The sequence below is a fragment of the Diabrotica undecimpunctata genome, chromosome 3 (assembly GCF_040954645.1).
Source record: "Diabrotica undecimpunctata isolate CICGRU chromosome 3, icDiaUnde3, whole genome shotgun sequence".
Lineage (NCBI taxonomy): Eukaryota > Metazoa > Arthropoda > Insecta > Coleoptera > Chrysomelidae > Diabrotica > Diabrotica undecimpunctata.
This window is the reverse complement of record NC_092805.1, coordinates 7,345,732-7,362,634: the sequence shown is the minus strand read 5'-3', so window position 1 is coordinate 7,362,634 and position 16,903 is coordinate 7,345,732. Positions and strand designations below refer to the sequence as shown.

The 16,903-nt window shown below is 33.9% G+C and overlaps 1 protein-coding gene across 2 annotated transcripts in view; it reads left to right on the top strand.

The window, feature by feature from the left end:
* Window positions 1–14,484, top strand: part of yellow-b (L-dopachrome tautomerase yellow-b) — a 105,792-nt gene extending 91,308 nt beyond the window's left edge. For both annotated transcript variants that reach the window (XM_072525223.1, XM_072525224.1), the window contains exons 2-4: window positions 1,808–2,083; window positions 5,374–5,813; window positions 7,628–14,484. In XM_072525223.1, the coding sequence (XP_072381324.1) occupies window positions 1,819–2,083; window positions 5,374–5,813; window positions 7,628–8,287 (1,365 nt within the window). In that variant the 5' untranslated portion in view covers window positions 1,808–1,818 and the 3' untranslated portion in view covers window positions 8,288–14,484. The remainder of the gene's footprint in view (window positions 1–1,807; window positions 2,084–5,373; window positions 5,814–7,627) is intronic.
* The last annotated feature ends 2,419 nt before the right edge of the window (window positions 14,485–16,903 follow it).

The window sequence follows — 16,903 nt, the reverse complement described above, 5'->3', positions numbered from 1 at the left end:
ATGAGTCTGTCTAATTATTTTACAGAATTTAGATGAACATATTTGCTTTATGAAGAGAGAGGGACACTGTATAAAAATCCGACAAATACACTGTGCTGCAAAATTATCGCATAATTTTAAAAACCCTGGTAAATCAAATAATTTAAGTGTTACGATTTTTGTGCTAATATATTACTGTTACTCCCGGTATATTATAAAATTTATCGAAAGAACGGTAAAAACGCTGATGTTTTTATCATTTTTTGCAAAAAAAAATTAAAATCATGCTAAGTGTGCTTCATTTTATTTCGAATTTAGTTGGGTAGGATTACGTTGTTCTGAACGTTTAAAGGGGTTTTTCAAGTTTATTAAGTGTTTTTTCTTTGAAATGAACGACCAGTAGCTAGAAAATCAAAATTTGTCAGAAAGTGACTGTTTTAGAATCGTTACTCTTCGCGAAGAAGGATACACTCAAGTAGAACTCGCTGAACGTTTTAACGTCACCCAGTCAACCATTTCAAGAGTGTTAACACGTTTTTCTGTTACTGGAAGTAACTCGAGAGGACCCAGTCAAAGCCGTAGAAGGGTTACAACCCCTAATCAAGACCGGTTTTTGAGACTTCGTACACTGAGACAAAGGTTTGTTACCAGTACTTCTCTACAAAATGAATTTTTGGATCGTTATAACTTTAGAATCAGCCAAAATACGATTAAAAGAAGACTTAGACCGTAAATGACCTACTCCCTGGAAGGGTACCAATTGGCCCATTATTGACCAGAGACCATAGAAGGCAAAAATTGCATTTTGCTTGTGAACATGTTGATTGAAATAATGACGATTGGGGAAGAATATTGTTCACCGATGAATCCAGGTGCTGTCTTTTTTCTGATGACAGGAGAAACCGAGTGTATAGAAGGCCTGGGGAACGCTACGCACAGTGTAACACCGTAGGGACTGTACAGTATGGGGGCGGCTCGGTAATGGTGTGGGGTGGGATTAATTTAGAGGCTTGTACGGAATTAGTTAGAAAAGATCGCGGTTGGCTTACATCGCAGAGGTATATAACAGATATTTTAGAAGAGCATGTCGTGACATTTGCACCATTTATTGGGGATAATTTCATGCTTATGCAAGATAATACCAGGCCACACACGGCAAGAATTGTGCAGCAGTATCTTCAGGAGATTAGAATTCCTGCCATGGATTGGCCTGCGAGAAGTCCTGATCTCAACCCAATAGAAAATGTTTAGGACATCATAGGCAGACGACTACGACAACTACCTAATACACCAAATACATTAGATGACCTGTTTTTGCGGTTGGTTGAAATTTGGGATCAAATTGATCAAGAAGAAACCAGAACGATTATTCTCAGTATAAGAGATCGTTGTCAAGCAGTAATAAATGCCAGAGGAGACAATAATCGATACTAGTACACGGTACTAGTATTTTCTTCAACTTTAAAAATTTCAATTTCGTCATTAATTTATAATGTTAGTTTGTTTAGATGTTTAGATTTATGATGTTATATTGTTAATTTCAATACATTTTTTCTAAAAAAATAAAAGTTTTTTATTTAAGATGTTCTAAAACAACCATAAAGCAGAAAAGAACAAACAAAAATTTTTTCATTACGACTCAAAATAAGAATTTTAAAATTCTGCGTTAATTTTGGAGCGCAGTGTATTTGATTATTAATAAATAGTTATTTATTTGCTTATATATAAATATTACGTCTTTTGTATTGGGTATTAACTTCACAAGATTATTGTTACTTAAATATAAACAACGTTTTTTGGGAAATTAACTGTTTTTGTTTTATTTTAGTTCTTGCAATTATGGTGTCTATACTACTTCCTTTGCTTTACTTGGTACACACTGTGATAGCCACTGAAGATAGTTTAAAAGTAGCATTCCAATGGAAAATTATTGATTTCGAATATCCCACATCAAACGCCAGGTGGGAGGCATCGTCGACTAGACAATTTATACCAGAAAACAATGTGCCTTTGGGATTAGAAGTATATGGAGACAGGATATTCATCACCTTGCCGAGATGGAAGGAGGGAGTTGGAGCTTCTTTAGCTTATATTAAAACAACAGGTAACACGTTATGAGAATTTATAACTTGCTTAATATTATTTGCTTAAACCAGAAAACTAACTACAAATTGACTTCGATGTCGTCTATTTGTTTCAGCTGTATCTTCTGTGCTAGCATTCTTTGGTACATTTCTCTTGTAGAGTCGTTCCCCAGTGATTCTACATTGAATTTTTCCTCGGTGATTTCCGGTAGAAAATGTTTTGGTGTTATTTTCATTCTTATTTTTGCTAGTACTAGTTTGTGTTCACTCCCTATGTCTGCTGAGTTTAAAGTTCGGATATCTAAAATCTGCTTTTTGTGGATTTTTCTATTAGTGACTATAAAATCAATCATAGATTTGTGCCCCGTGGAGTTTTCAAATGTATATTTATACTGGAGCTTATGGTCGAAAAATGTATTTTATTGATTCTCAGTTCGTTAAAAGCACAGAGATTAGTCATGAGTTCTCCATTTGCGTTGACATGGGTTTCATTAAATCTTTGTTTTACTCCTGGGACTATTTCATTTCCGATTCATGCATTGAAGTTGCCCATAAGAATTAATGGTTCTAATAATAAGAATTATTAAAGTATTAAGAATAAGAATTAGTAAACCAAATAGATCATTTACTAATAGAAGCCAAACATATGAGAGTCATAAAAGATAGCCGAAGTTACAGAGGTGCTGATGCAAATTCGAACCACTTTTTGGTCAAAGTTAAAATGGAGCAAATAATACCCACAATTAATAACACTAGTTGTAAACAAATAAAAAGATATAATGGTGCACTACTTCAGGAGGGAGAAGTTAAGAAAAAATTCAGGCAGCAAATTGAAGAGAAACTGAAAAGCCAGACAACAGTAAATACATAAACATAAACATAATAAGAAATAATGAAGAGAGTAAAAAAGCTTATGCCGCAAAAAGACGGGAAGCAAAGAAGATCTGTAGAAGGAAGAAGCGGTCAAGTTTAGAGCAGAAACTAGTTCGTATTGAAGAAGATTTTTTACATGAACAAGTCAGGAATTTCTACCAAGAAATAAAACGAGACCGAACCCAGTACAAAACCACATCAAGATATTATAAAGATGAAGAGGGGAATCTGTTAGGTGGAACAGATAAAAAATTAAGAAGTTGGGCCAACTATTTCGAGAACATATTATGTACGGACGACCAAGATGAAAGAGAACAAATGCAACTACAACATGAAGAAGTAAGGGACCCAGATGTAAAAGAAGAAGTACCTACCAAGGAAGAAATTATAGAGATCATAAAAAACTTAGAAAACAACAAAGCACCTGGTGAAAATGGTATCATTGCTGAGTTTCTAAAAGAAGGTGGCGAAATGGTGCAGGAAGAAATCGCTGAGTTAATACGCGAAGTGTGGATCAAAGAAAAAATACCCAATCAGTGGAAAGAAGCAATCTTATGACCAGTGCATAAAAAAGGAGACGTTACAGAATGTAAAAATTACAGGGGAATAGCTCTACAAGATACAGTGTATAAGATTCTGGCCATATCAATTAGAAATAAAATTAAAACAAAAGTTGAAAATTGTCTAGGTGAATATCAAGCAGGTTTCAGAGCAAACAGATCGGTAATAGACCAAATTTTTACAATAAAACAAATTTTAGCTAGCTCATATGAATTCAACCTAACATTACACATGCTGTTTATTGATTTTAGACGGGCATATGATACTATAAAAAGAAATAAAGTATATGAAGCACTAGAATATTTTAAATTTCCACCAAAAATAGTAAGACTGACTAAATGCATACTCAATGATACTAAAAGTAAAGTCATGTTAGAAGGACGGGTTTCGGATAGCTTTATCACCAATAGAGGTCTGCGACAAGGTGACCCGTTATCAACAGATTTTTTCAATTTGATCTTAGAGAAGATTTTACGAGAATGTAACATCTACACTAGAGGCACAATATACCATCACATGCATATGCAGATGATGTTACCTTAATAACAAGGAGACCTGCAGAATTAAGAGAAATCTTTACTAGAATACAGAGAATAGCCAGGGAATATGGGTTAGAAATAAACGAAGAAAAAACAAAATATATGGTGATGAGGGGAAACGAAAATCATCTAGGACAGTCCTTTAAGATACAAAGCCCAAGTAAAGAATATAACTTTGAAGTTGTTAGTCAATTCGATTACTTGGGAGTGACACTAACAAATAGGAACGAAGAGAACCAAGAAATCATAAAAAGAATGGCCAAAGGTAGTAAGAGTGCTGGGAGCCTGACTAAGATACTGAGGTCAAAGATAATATCCAGAACAGCAAAAAAAATGAATATATACAACAGTTATTCGACCTACAGTACTCTATGCCAGCGAGACCTGGACACTAAATAAAGATATGGAAGTAAAATTAGATAGATGGGAACGAAAAATTCTTAGAAGGATATACGGAGATGTAAAAGAGGGGAACATCTGGCGAAGAAGAACTAATAAAGAAATAATGCAAATATATGGGCAACCAAAAATAACAAGACTCGCTAAAATTCAAAGATTAAGATGGGTCGAACATATAGCAAGAATGAAGCAAGGAAGAGTTCCCAATGAATTAATAAACACGGAGGCTGGTACAAAAAGAAAAAGAGGCCGCCCCCGAAGAAAATGGTTGGAGTCGGCAAAAGAAGTTCTGAAGTCGCTGCGGGTACAAGATTGGAAAAACTTAGCACAAGATAGAAAGAAATGAAAGAAAACCGTTGAAGCCTTAGGCCTTTGAGACCTGTTGAGCTGAACTATATATAATAATAAGAATTAAGGGTTCATCATGAGGTATTTCATCCAGGATGGTTTGCAATTGTTTGTAGAATGCCTCTCGTTCCTCCTTAGGTTTACAGTCCTCTGGACTATAGATATATGTGACATTTAATTTTTGGTAGTCCATTGTGATGTTCATATGTATTATTCTTTCGGAGATATAACGGCAGTTATTTATGTTGTCTTTATTTTTTTTATGGACGAGTACACCTACGCCTGCTCGTGCTCGACGCTTCTTTCTTCACTTCACTGTATGCTAGTAAATATTGGTTATAGTTTATTTGGCCTTTACCTTTCTTCTTGGTTTCTTGGATTGCACAAATGTCTAAGTTTTTATTTATCAGTTCTTCTATTATCTCTTTATATTAATTATAATAGGTAGAATTTCCACTTTTTGAAATAACTCTTTTTAATTACATTTTCTGTCTATTTCTATTTAGAATTATATGACTAATACTTACATTAGCCATATAATTTTTGAGTAAAGAGCCTAAAAAATTAATTATTTATTTATTGATTTACAGATCGCTTAGACTCCCCCATCCTTCGTCCTTACCCCAATTGGGAAGCCCACAACCAAAGGAAAGAAGTACCAGAGCTAGTGTCAGCCTTCAGAACGAAAGTGGACAGCTGCGGCCAACTGTGGGTATTGGACACTGGATTCTCGGATCTTAATACCAACAATCCTAAACAGATAGTCCTTCCAAGAATTATTATCTATGATTTGAAAACTGACAAACTACTGCGGGTTTACCAAATACCAGAAGAGCAATTTAACAAAGAAGACAGTTTCTTTTCGAATATTGTCATCGAAGAAGACGGCTGCGATAATAGTATTGCTTACTTGGCCGATTTGGGAAAACCATCTTTGGTGGTGTATGATTTTAAGCAAAATAGATCATGGATGGTTACTCATCATTATTTCCATATAGATCCTACTGCAGGAAGCATGAATGTATCTGGGGTAAGTACTTTTAAAGCCAAAAAGGTAATACGTATATAAATAATGTTAAACATTTTTATGATTTATTTTCCTGTCATTGTTTATATAGTTTTCTCCTTTATTTTTTTTAATTATGTTTCACTACCACAAGGTCTCTTTAAGACCAGTATCCCTTATAACACTAGGCTCATTCACCCAAACTGTATTAGGACTTCTTTTCATGTTCCAGCATATTTTTGACCTAAATAGCCATTTTTCTAATATTTGAACACCCACCACGGGATATTTTGTAGTCCTCCCCGATAGTTTCGTTTAGTTTACCCCACAGTATTACTAACTATTTGTCATAAATTTGGTCTTACTGATGTTCATGTTTATGACAAAGTTGGTTACCAGCGAACACTTATCTATCCTAAATCAAGTGATAGAATTGACAGAAAGTACATATATCTCGGTCATGAAAGCAGAATAAGCAAGGATAATCAGACCTGTGAATTTCAACGACGAATAACACTTGCTTGGGCGGCATATGGTTCACTAAGAGACATCTTTCAGAGCAACATCCCGATAGCTATGAAACAGAAGACATTTGACCAACGCGTTCTTCCTATTATGACATACGGAGCAAAAACTCTCACTCCCAAAAAAAGAACAGCACTAAAAATGCGAGTAACACAAAGGCGTATGGTTAGTAACAGAGCATTAAGTGATCATAAAAAGTTTCTGTTTTATTCTCACCTAGACCAATTTGAGGAGCGTACATACACAACATTATAACACTTCTTTATTAATTAGAAATTAAACTGTCACTATTCTCTAACTCGTTCCTATAATTTCTACTACGTTATCTTTTATTTTTCTATTAGCAAATATACCAACTCCATTTCTTGTGTTACGTTTTCCTATATACCACAATATATATTCTTCACCTAGTTCTTTCGCTCTTTGCCTTTATTCCTTTGTCGTTCATGTTGAAATAAAACAATTTTAGGATAATTAGTCCTATTGAAAACAATCATAGATATTACATTATATCTTGAAAATTCGAAGCTTCTGTTGCTCTACCACTACCATACTATTTATTCCAGTAAATCACCTTTTGTAACAATATTTATTAACGGCACACAAAAACTGTAGACTTCAGAAATACACTTTCATTCGACCAATCACAAATATAGGTTAAACGAATAAAAGGTTGCCTATGTCCTAGGTACATGTTTAAATTTAAGATAAATATTTTTTGAATATATAAATGGATATATTTTCCCAACAAGTTCGAGAGGGTTAAGGGGTTAACTTTATATAACAAATTATATAAATAATATCAACTAAGAGGTCATGGAAGGAACCACAGGTCATGGTAGCTCCTAAAATGGACATTATCTGTAAAATTCATCTTGTTTGTCTCGGTTTTAGAGTTTAAATCTCTTACGATTGGACTATAAGACAATATTTCTTTTACGTATTTTAAAGCTTGGGAATACTACTGTTATTAATTAACCGACGTCTATATTCCACAAGATTGAGGAAACGGTATACTAAAACAATCTAGAAATGCTCACAAGAAGGGATTAAGAGAAATTAAAACTGTGCTGTATGTTGCCTATTTCGTCTTCACAGATCACTAAACAGTTACGAATGCCCAATTGCCTGCCACTTATGTTTTAGTTCTAGCACAGAATACTCCTTTGTGATTAGTATTCTGTGGTTCTAGTGTACTTTAAGATTAATGAATTTATTGAGTCTATTGATTAAGACATAACTTTATTAATTCTACTTGTTAATATTTTTTTTTTGTTTAAAATTAATTGATTAATTATTATTAATTTTTGCAGGTCAGTTACCCGGGAACTGATGGACTTTATGGACTGGCCCTTTCCGAGAAAAACGAAGAAGGTTTCAGTACCTTATACTTCCATCCTAAGACGAGCTTCAACGAATTTACTGTTAGCACGAAAGTTTTGAGGAACGAGACTGCTCTTCAGAATGCATCAGCAGTGTTTTCTGAGTTTAAATTACTCGGTTCTCGGGGACCAAAAGCTCAAAGTGGCGTTTCATTTTTGCATAAAAAAACAGGGGTTTTGTTTTATTCTTTAGTGAATCTTAATGCCGTGGCATGTTGGAGAACTTCTCTTCAGAATTATACCATACAATCTCAAGGAAGGATCTTTATGAGCAACGAGCTTATGGTGTCCCCTAATGATATTAAAGTGGACCAAAATGATACTCTGTGGGTTTTGTCGAATAAACTACCTATTTTCTTGTATAAGTTTTTGGACTACAAGGAATATAACTTTCGCATATTAAAATCGTCCGTTAAAGAAGCTATAGCAGGAACTGCGTGTGATTCCAAAATAAAATACAACCATACCATTATGATGAACATAACTGGCAACAGCAGGGGCATTGATTTAACTGCTAGTACTGCTGCTGTATCTATAAATATGATGTACATTACAATAGGATCTTTATTACTGTTATTAGCCAGTAGGTAGATGTTTACAACTAATTTCTGGGAATGAACACAACCAAATGTAAAATACTAAAAGTCAAAGCAGCTGCAATAGTTTTTTTAAGGATAAATGTAAATTATTTATTTGATTGTTCTCTTAGAGTTTAAGTAAGTATTTATTAATGACCAAGGTAGTGAGAAATAGGAGCTCCTCAGTAGTAGGAGCTGGTAATGTAAATCTGAAAGTTTGAGAACTGAAAACCAATTTTTTATCCCTACTATAATAACTATATTGCTTTTATAGTGTACATTTTAGGACTTCTTACATATATCGAAATGAACAAATATACTTTATGAGTGGCTAGACCATTGCTCCAGATAATTATTTTCACCGTTGATTTGAAGTCTTCTCTTGTTCTTCTTCATTAGGTATTTATTACCTGTTCTTAAGCTATGAGGTTTTTCGCTATCAGGTCCTCAATTATTCCTTGTATTATCAGTTGGATGAGACTGTTTTTAAACAGCGTGTTTTAAACAATGTTGTAAACGCCAAATCATATTTTGTCGACAAATTGAAAAAAAAACACCTTAGAATTGATTATTTTGAAGAAAAAAATATTTATAAGCGTAACATGATAGACTATAAGGATGTATAACATTAATATCAAGAAAAATAAACTTAGGTTATACAAAACAAACATTTATGAACATAATATGCTATATTTTAATAAAAAAACGTTGTTTTAGAAATAAAAAGTGAAGTACATGTGAAATTAAGAAATGAGTAGGTACATATCAAAATAATATTATTCACTTTTAAGATTTTGATAGTAGCTTACATACTGTAGTGGAATATATTCGGCAATATTTAATAAATTGGCATGTTTTTCTTTTTTAATTGGTAGTGAACCTTCATAGGCTTGTGTAAGTTCAGCAAGAGTGACTTCAGTTATAGGCGTTTTAGTTGACTTTAAAGAATAAGATGATCACGGTTGAATAGTCTTGTTTAGATTTACTTAACCGTTTAGTATGTGGATCATCTGAACTAATTTGTATCCACACTGACTAAGTTATTTTGCACTTTGGATCTTTCCATTCTACATTTTCAGCGTTGATAAAATTTTAAAAAAATGTCTGATACATGTAGATAACTTTAAATGGGTTTTTAACTCTTCTTCTTCGCGTGTCATATCAGAATTATCTTACTTCCCCTTACTATATGTCCCAGATAAGACATTTTTCAATGTTTAACAGTCTTTGGCAGTTCTCTATCTTTGTTGACGCTCGTTAGTACTTCTTCATTAGTTTTCCTTGATGTCCTAACTATCTTCAGCATTCAGCAAATGACTTCATTTTCATAAGTAGTTTTAGTCATTGCTATTCTACGTTTTATGTCTGGATCTAGTTGGTCCTTTATCACAGTTCCCAAATATGTCATTTTGTGAACTTTCTCAACTTGGACTCCGTTTAATTGAAGCTTTGCATCGGGATGTGGGTCACGACTAAACCCTACAAATTTGGTTTTGTTTGAGTTTATTTTAATGCCCATTTCCTCTCCTACCTCGTGAATACGATCAAGCAGAATTTGGAGACCTTCAATATTATCTGACAGAATTACTGTATCGTCTACATATCTAATCACATTAAGTAGTTCCCCGTTGATTTTTATTCCATATGGTTGTCTCTCAAGTGCCTTTTTAAGTAACTGGTCCGAGTAAACATTGAACAATGTTGGCGACACAATGCAACCTTGTGTGACTCCTCGTTGTATGGAGATTTCATCGGTGTTATCTCCAATTTTACGATAGCAGTTTGATTCCAGTACAAATTTTTAATGACACGAATATCCTTGTCATCTATTCCGATATTTTTCAGTATTTGCATTAATTTTACATGCTGTTCTTTATCTAATGTCTTTTCGCAGTCCACGAAACATCTAAGTACAACTTTTCTTTGGTCACGGCATTTTTGTAATAGGATGTTAAGCGCAAAAAGTGACTCCCTGGTTCCCATAGCATTTCTAATACCAAATTGGTTATATTCGAGATCTTCTTCACATTTGCGTCTAATTCTGTCGTGAAGTATTCTTAGGAAAATATTAAGAGTGTGGTTCATTAGGCTAATTAATCGATATTCTGAGCATTTTCTCGCATTGTGTTTTTTAGGTATTGCGACACAGATGGATGGAGTCGATCTGTGGGAATCACTCCGGTGTTATATATTGAATTAAAAAATCTTACTACTACTTTTATGTTATCATCCTCTATTAGTTTCAGCAACTCTGTTGGTGTATCATCAAATATGGACCACAAGCTTTTCTAATTTAGCATTATTTATAGCGTGTTCTACCTCGCATTTCATCATTTCTGGGCCATCAGTACAGTTTTGGTAGAATTCGCCAATATTATTCCTGTCATCTTCAAACAACTCTGATATATACAGCTGCGTTTCTTTTCTTATTTCGTTCTCATTTACAATACTTTTGTTATTATTGTCAACGAGTACATAGGGAACTCGTTTTTTAAATACGTGACTCATTTCTTTTAGTTTATATTTTAGTCTATATTTTATAGTTTTAGTCTATATTCGATTTCATTAGATTTTATCAGTCGACGTTGTTTCATTAATTTCAAGATGTCGTCTGTCATCCATTTATTTTTCTTGATTAAGTTTGTTCTATAATCATTGTTTGTGGAGATTTCGTTAACTTGGTTGTTAACTCCATAGTTCTTCTGGATCTTCTAGTTGTTCTTTGATGTTTTTTATTCTAAGTATTGTTAAATTCTTTTGTAATGTTATGTTTTATGTTTATATCGTGAAAGTTGGTTTATATCGTACATTGGTTTTTGGTTTTTGTCACTGAATTCGTCTTAACCTTAGTTTAATATCTGCTACAAGTGGTTGATGATCAGATTCAATATCTGCCCCAGGAAATGTAGTGAAGTTTTTGACGGCACTTTATTTCGGAAACACTAATTTACAGGTATATAGTCTATTTGATTTCTTGAAGACTCAGGGTTATTGCCATCATCAAATGGGGCTTTTCAAGTATATAGTCGTCGCTTGGGTAATTTATACCAGGTGTTTGCAATGATCACATTGTTTTCTTTATGAAATTTATACAATCACTGTCCTCGATCGTTAGGTGTAGAAGAAAGTTTGATAAAGAGCTTGTCACAATATGAACAAGTATCTGATCTGGGAAGTCCAAAACACAAGTTGAATTTACTTTTAAAATTGTCGTGGTAGGTTCTCAGAGAGATATCAGAGTACATTTTTTAAAATAATCTGTACATTTTTGAAATGCTTAAATTAGCTGGAAGGCAACTTTTAGAGGAATGATTTCTGCTATAATGATTTTCTTGCTGCGGAAATGACCTAATATGTTCGTATATTTTCTCTGCATCTGTTATCATGAGTTTTTGGGACGATTAGTATGTTTGCTACGTTGATCATTTAGATTTACTCCTGCTTTCATTTTATCAACAAGGTACTGGAGTCTTCCAGCGGTTATTGAAAATGTATAACATACCGTTGATTTACATACCCTTAGGTTTTCTACTGTATATTTCACTGTACACTGACGACGGAATGTTGCTTCCCCAACCCTTCTTCTTTTTAGCTCTTGCAGCGAAAGAGACTCAGATAAAAATTTTGATTGGCCATTGTAACTCATTTCTGTAAACGTTTTGAATATTTTTGCCTGATTGCCCACTAATAACTCAGCAAAACAACCTGTATAATATTGTTTTAAAACATAAAACTAGTTTAGATTACTTTAACTTACTTCATCTGGGCAACTTAGAGCTTGTTTGGGTACTTCCCTAGATGAAACGCACGAATCACCATGATCTCTTCGATGTTTTCCAATATTCTGCTTCCACATATCAATGTTAAGCTTTCGTATTTTCCCTCCGTCAATTTGGGTAATCACTGACTTGGTTATAATAACATTCATTTTAGCTCGAAATGACAAATTACACAATTGAAAACGTTGACTTACAAAACACGTGCAGAAAATTTGCCGCGAAACACGATCTACTTTAACACATACAAAACTGTTGTTTCGTGGAAAACCCACATATGAAAGTATTGGCGGTTACAGCGTTCTTCCAGCATAGCATTCTACTGTTAAAGTGCAAAATTTTAAAATTTTTTATGTATTTGCTGAATGTTTGTTTCCTTACATTTCTATGTCTTGGCATCCTACATAAGTAATATTGAAAACATTTGGCAATAAAGGAGTTAAAGCCCTTATCTGGACGCTTCTACTCTAGCTTCATGCTGCATAATACGATTTTGGATACCTTTGTGGAATGTTCTATTCTAAGCCGATGTACCAATTCTCATCTGTTATATTGGAGGTTTAAATTCCTTTTCCATGGGATTATTAAACGCAAATTATTGTTTTTGAACAGTAATTTTTTTATATATAAACTACTTTTTCGAATATTTTTATATTCGATTAAATGTGTAATTTTATTGTAGACTTGTGTGATACATCTATTAGAACGTATAATTATGTTCAGATCAAGTAATTATCACGTGAAAATAGTAATAATTAGCATAGATTATTTTGTATATACATATTTAGGAAGGTATGTATTATTTGGTTAAAGAATCTTGATATAAACTGATCAATAAAAGAACCTTGAAACTTTAATTTTACTTAATGAGTATGTTGAAATAAGGAACCAATAAACAGAGTCAGAAAAATATATATTTAATCATCGTAGATAAAGTTAAACAAATCTGCAAACTATATGTCGGGAATGTAGGCAAAATCTTCCACGGCAAAATAAGATATAATGAGAATGTAAGACATTCTTACAGTCTTCATATGGATGAAGAGAAGTGGTCAAAGAAAATGATGGAGTGGAGACCAGTGCAGAGAAGAAGACGAAGAGGACGCCCGAGAAAGACATGGCCGGAGGACATCAAGGCATGACCGAAAGGCATCTACAGGATAATGACTGGGGGGATAGAAAGCGGTGGAAACTAGGATGCAATACTACATTTTGATTTTGCCCGTCACCATGTGACGGGGGATCTAATCAATTGCCATCTACAGTCACTCCACTTAATTTTTTCTGGCTTTCTTCTATTTAAAGATAAGACAACAACAAAATAATATTTTAGTCTGTTTTTACTTTTTAACATCAACTGTTCTTTTTTTTACTCGTAAAGTAAATCTTTGCCTTTTAAAGTACGTCGTATAGGAGATTTATTTATTAAGAGCAGTTTCAACATCCTTTCTCGTGATGCTACAAAGTACGGTTAGGAATTTTTTTCCACTACAGTCCCGTTTCATCAGCGTTAAATACTTAATCGGCACAATATTCCCCATCTTCAATAATTTTCGCTAGATCCTGTGGAAATATTTTTGCTGTGCTTTATCTGCTGTAGTACTCTCTCCTGTGATCTTAATATTATGAAATGCATTTCTTTTTATAAACCCAATTAACCATCCTTTGCTATAGCCGAAATTTTTTTACTAGCTATACTGTATATATATATATATATATATATGATTTTTTTAGAATAGCAAGTTATTTTGCTGGTCAGTTTAGTCCCAACAAGTTGCATTATCGCTGAATGGAATTTTTTTAAAAGCATTTGACTTCGCTCTTCAGCGGATTGCAAAAGCGCGGAATATACGGGAATGAAACGAAATCGATTGGATTACCAGCTGGGCGATTTTTTTACAGTTCCTCAGTCCTGTAACTATTTACTGGAATGTTTATGATGACGCCCAACACGCTCTGAGATTATTCAGGTTATTTTTTAAACTAAATCTCGTTTAAATTAGACAATTTCGTTTTTATTGTTGATTGATTAATTAAAATAAATATAAAATTAATAATCAAATAAGACAATAAAAATTAATGAACATAACCGAATAATCATGCCTCGAAATTCTGCGCCAACATGCGGAGACTTAACATTTTTTCTGTTCTAATTCATTCCGTTCCGCGGTAATATGCAGCTTGCTTAATGAACACTATATCAGATACCTAATTCAAAAATATTGAAGTATATTTTATTATTTTAATTTTGTAAAAATGTATTGTATAAAGATCTTGTATAAAGTCACAAACCGCCAAGTAATTAGTGTGATTTATACTATTTTTAAATATTCTGTAGTCCTTTAAGTATTCCTTTGTATTTTATATTGTTTAGTTTCTCATTACGTATAAGTATAATATGTATTATTGTTAATATAAACCAAAAACATTAAAATGTTTTAGAATTTTTAATCATACATTATTTCTCCCCTTTTTATCAATTACCCGTTTCTAAACAGCGTTATTTTCTTTTTTCGTATTTTTAGAAGCCATCTGTAGCCTTCGATGATGTTGGAACAACGAACATGATTATATCTAAATTAAAAGATTTAGCTCTAAATTTAAGTAGGACTGCTTTATCCGATACTGGTATGGTACTTGGTACTGTTGTCTTCTGCATTCAAGAATATCTGTTTACATAAACTGCATTTCTTGGACAATATTGGCATTTTTCCTATTTAAAACATCTTCATAGAGTTCCGTAACAATAAGGACGTTGTCAAGTGCCATCTCCGAGGCGAAGGTCGGCAACCATCATAGCTATTCGGACTTTTGAGACGGCTGCTCTGAGAAGTTCATTTGATGTATACCCGTACCACTCCCTCAGGTTGCGCAGCCATGACCTTCTACGCCTCCCTATGCTTCTCTTTCCTTGAATCTTTCCCTACATAATCAGTTGGAGCAAGGTGTATTTCTCTCCACGTGTAATATGTCCGAGATATTCCAATTTTCTTGTTTTAATTGTATTTAAAATTTCTATTTCTTTATTTATCCTTCCCAGAACCTCTTTGTCTGTGACGTGTTCTGTCCACGATATTTTCAGAATTCTTCTATACACCCACAGCTCGAATGATTCCAGTTTTTTCATTGATGTCGCATTCAAGGTTCAAGATTCTCTTCCATAAAACAAAGTCGAAAAAATATAGCACCTCGGCAACCTAACTCTTAGTTCCAATTTTAAATCCCTTGTACATAGCACTCTTCTCATTTTGTTGAAATTTGCTCTAGCCTTTTCTATTCTGATTTTGATCTCCTGATTGTAATCATTTGTGGAACTAATCATTGTTCCCAGATATGCATATTTGTCCACTTGTTCGACGTTGGTTCCGTTTATTAGAAGATTCTCGTTATTTCTTTGAGTTTTCGATATTCTCATAGATTTCGTCTTCTTGACGTTAATTGTTAGCTCGTACTCTTTTCCATACTTCGCTATTCTATGCCATATTATACCATTGGGTGTTTAATACTTCCTTATTTTCAAAAATAAATAAATAAATAAACAAAACACACCGTTCTTGTGTGTTTTAGATGCCCAAAGGAAAATATAGGATTTGGAATGTAGACGATATGAGCCGGGCTCTTTATACATTTCGTAATGGAGACATGCGATTAAATGAATGCTGCAGGCAGTATGGAGTCCCTAAGCCTATCTTGCTCCGTCGCCATAAGGGGACCAATGTCAAGGCAAATGAAGAAACGAAGGCTTTTGGCCGAGGCCAAATTAAAACTGGAGACGATGTTCGATGGCAGCATTTCAAATCATCGAGAGAAATCAGATACCATATAATTTTAATAAAGAATCCCAAATGGCAGGAAAAAAAGTGGTTTAATGCTTTTAAAGCTCGTTATAAGGAAGTAACTCACTGAGAGAACCTCAAGCAACGTCCATGATGCACGTAAAGGGATTCAATAAAAGGAATGTTGACGTCTTTTTCGACTTTCTGGAAAAAATTGTAGATGAGAATAATATTGATGCAACTCTCTTATTTAACTTTGACAAAACAAGCGTCAGCACTGTGCAAAACAAATGCTAAAAGGTTCTTACACAAAAAGATAAAAGGCAAGTTGGGTCAGTTTCCAGTGGAGAACGTGGAGTCAACACGACAGTTGTTTGCTGTGCGAGTGCTTCAGGAATTTACGTTCCATCTATGCTTATATTTAAGCGTATGCGAATGAACAATGATTTGAGGCTTGTTACTCCACCAGGGAGTATGGTTGAGATATCAGAATTAGGCTCTATGACTAGTGATTCCTTTGTAAAATAGCTTCAGCATTTTATTGATTCTGTAAAGCCAATAGCACTTCAAGAATCTTAAAGCAATTTTACGTGCTAGAGATCATGGTGTAATAATGCTACAATTAGCTGGGCATACGATCTATCTCGTGCAGTCTTTGGATAGATCATTCTTTAAGCCATTCAAAGGCTACTACACTTAATCAGTTGAAAAGTGGCTTCGTTCTAACCCCGGATTATGTGTTACTCAACTTCACGTAGCTGGCTTGATTTCTGAAGCTTGTGGGAGAGCGGCAAGCATTGAAATTGCAGTCAATGGTTTCCAAGCTAGTAGAGTATGGCCTGTTGATTGCGTGGTCTTCAAAGATCATGACTTTTGTGCAGCTAAAAATTTAAATGACCATAACGGTAGTGAAACTCGGGAAGATGGTGAAAATGAAGAATCTAATGAGACAAACAAGAAACTACTTAGATCTACAACAGGAGCTAATGTAAAGCACTAAATAATCTGATCTGAACTGCCTAGTCCTAAAGAGAGTTTAGCTACGACTGCTGCACCCACTAGGCCTAATAAAAAAAA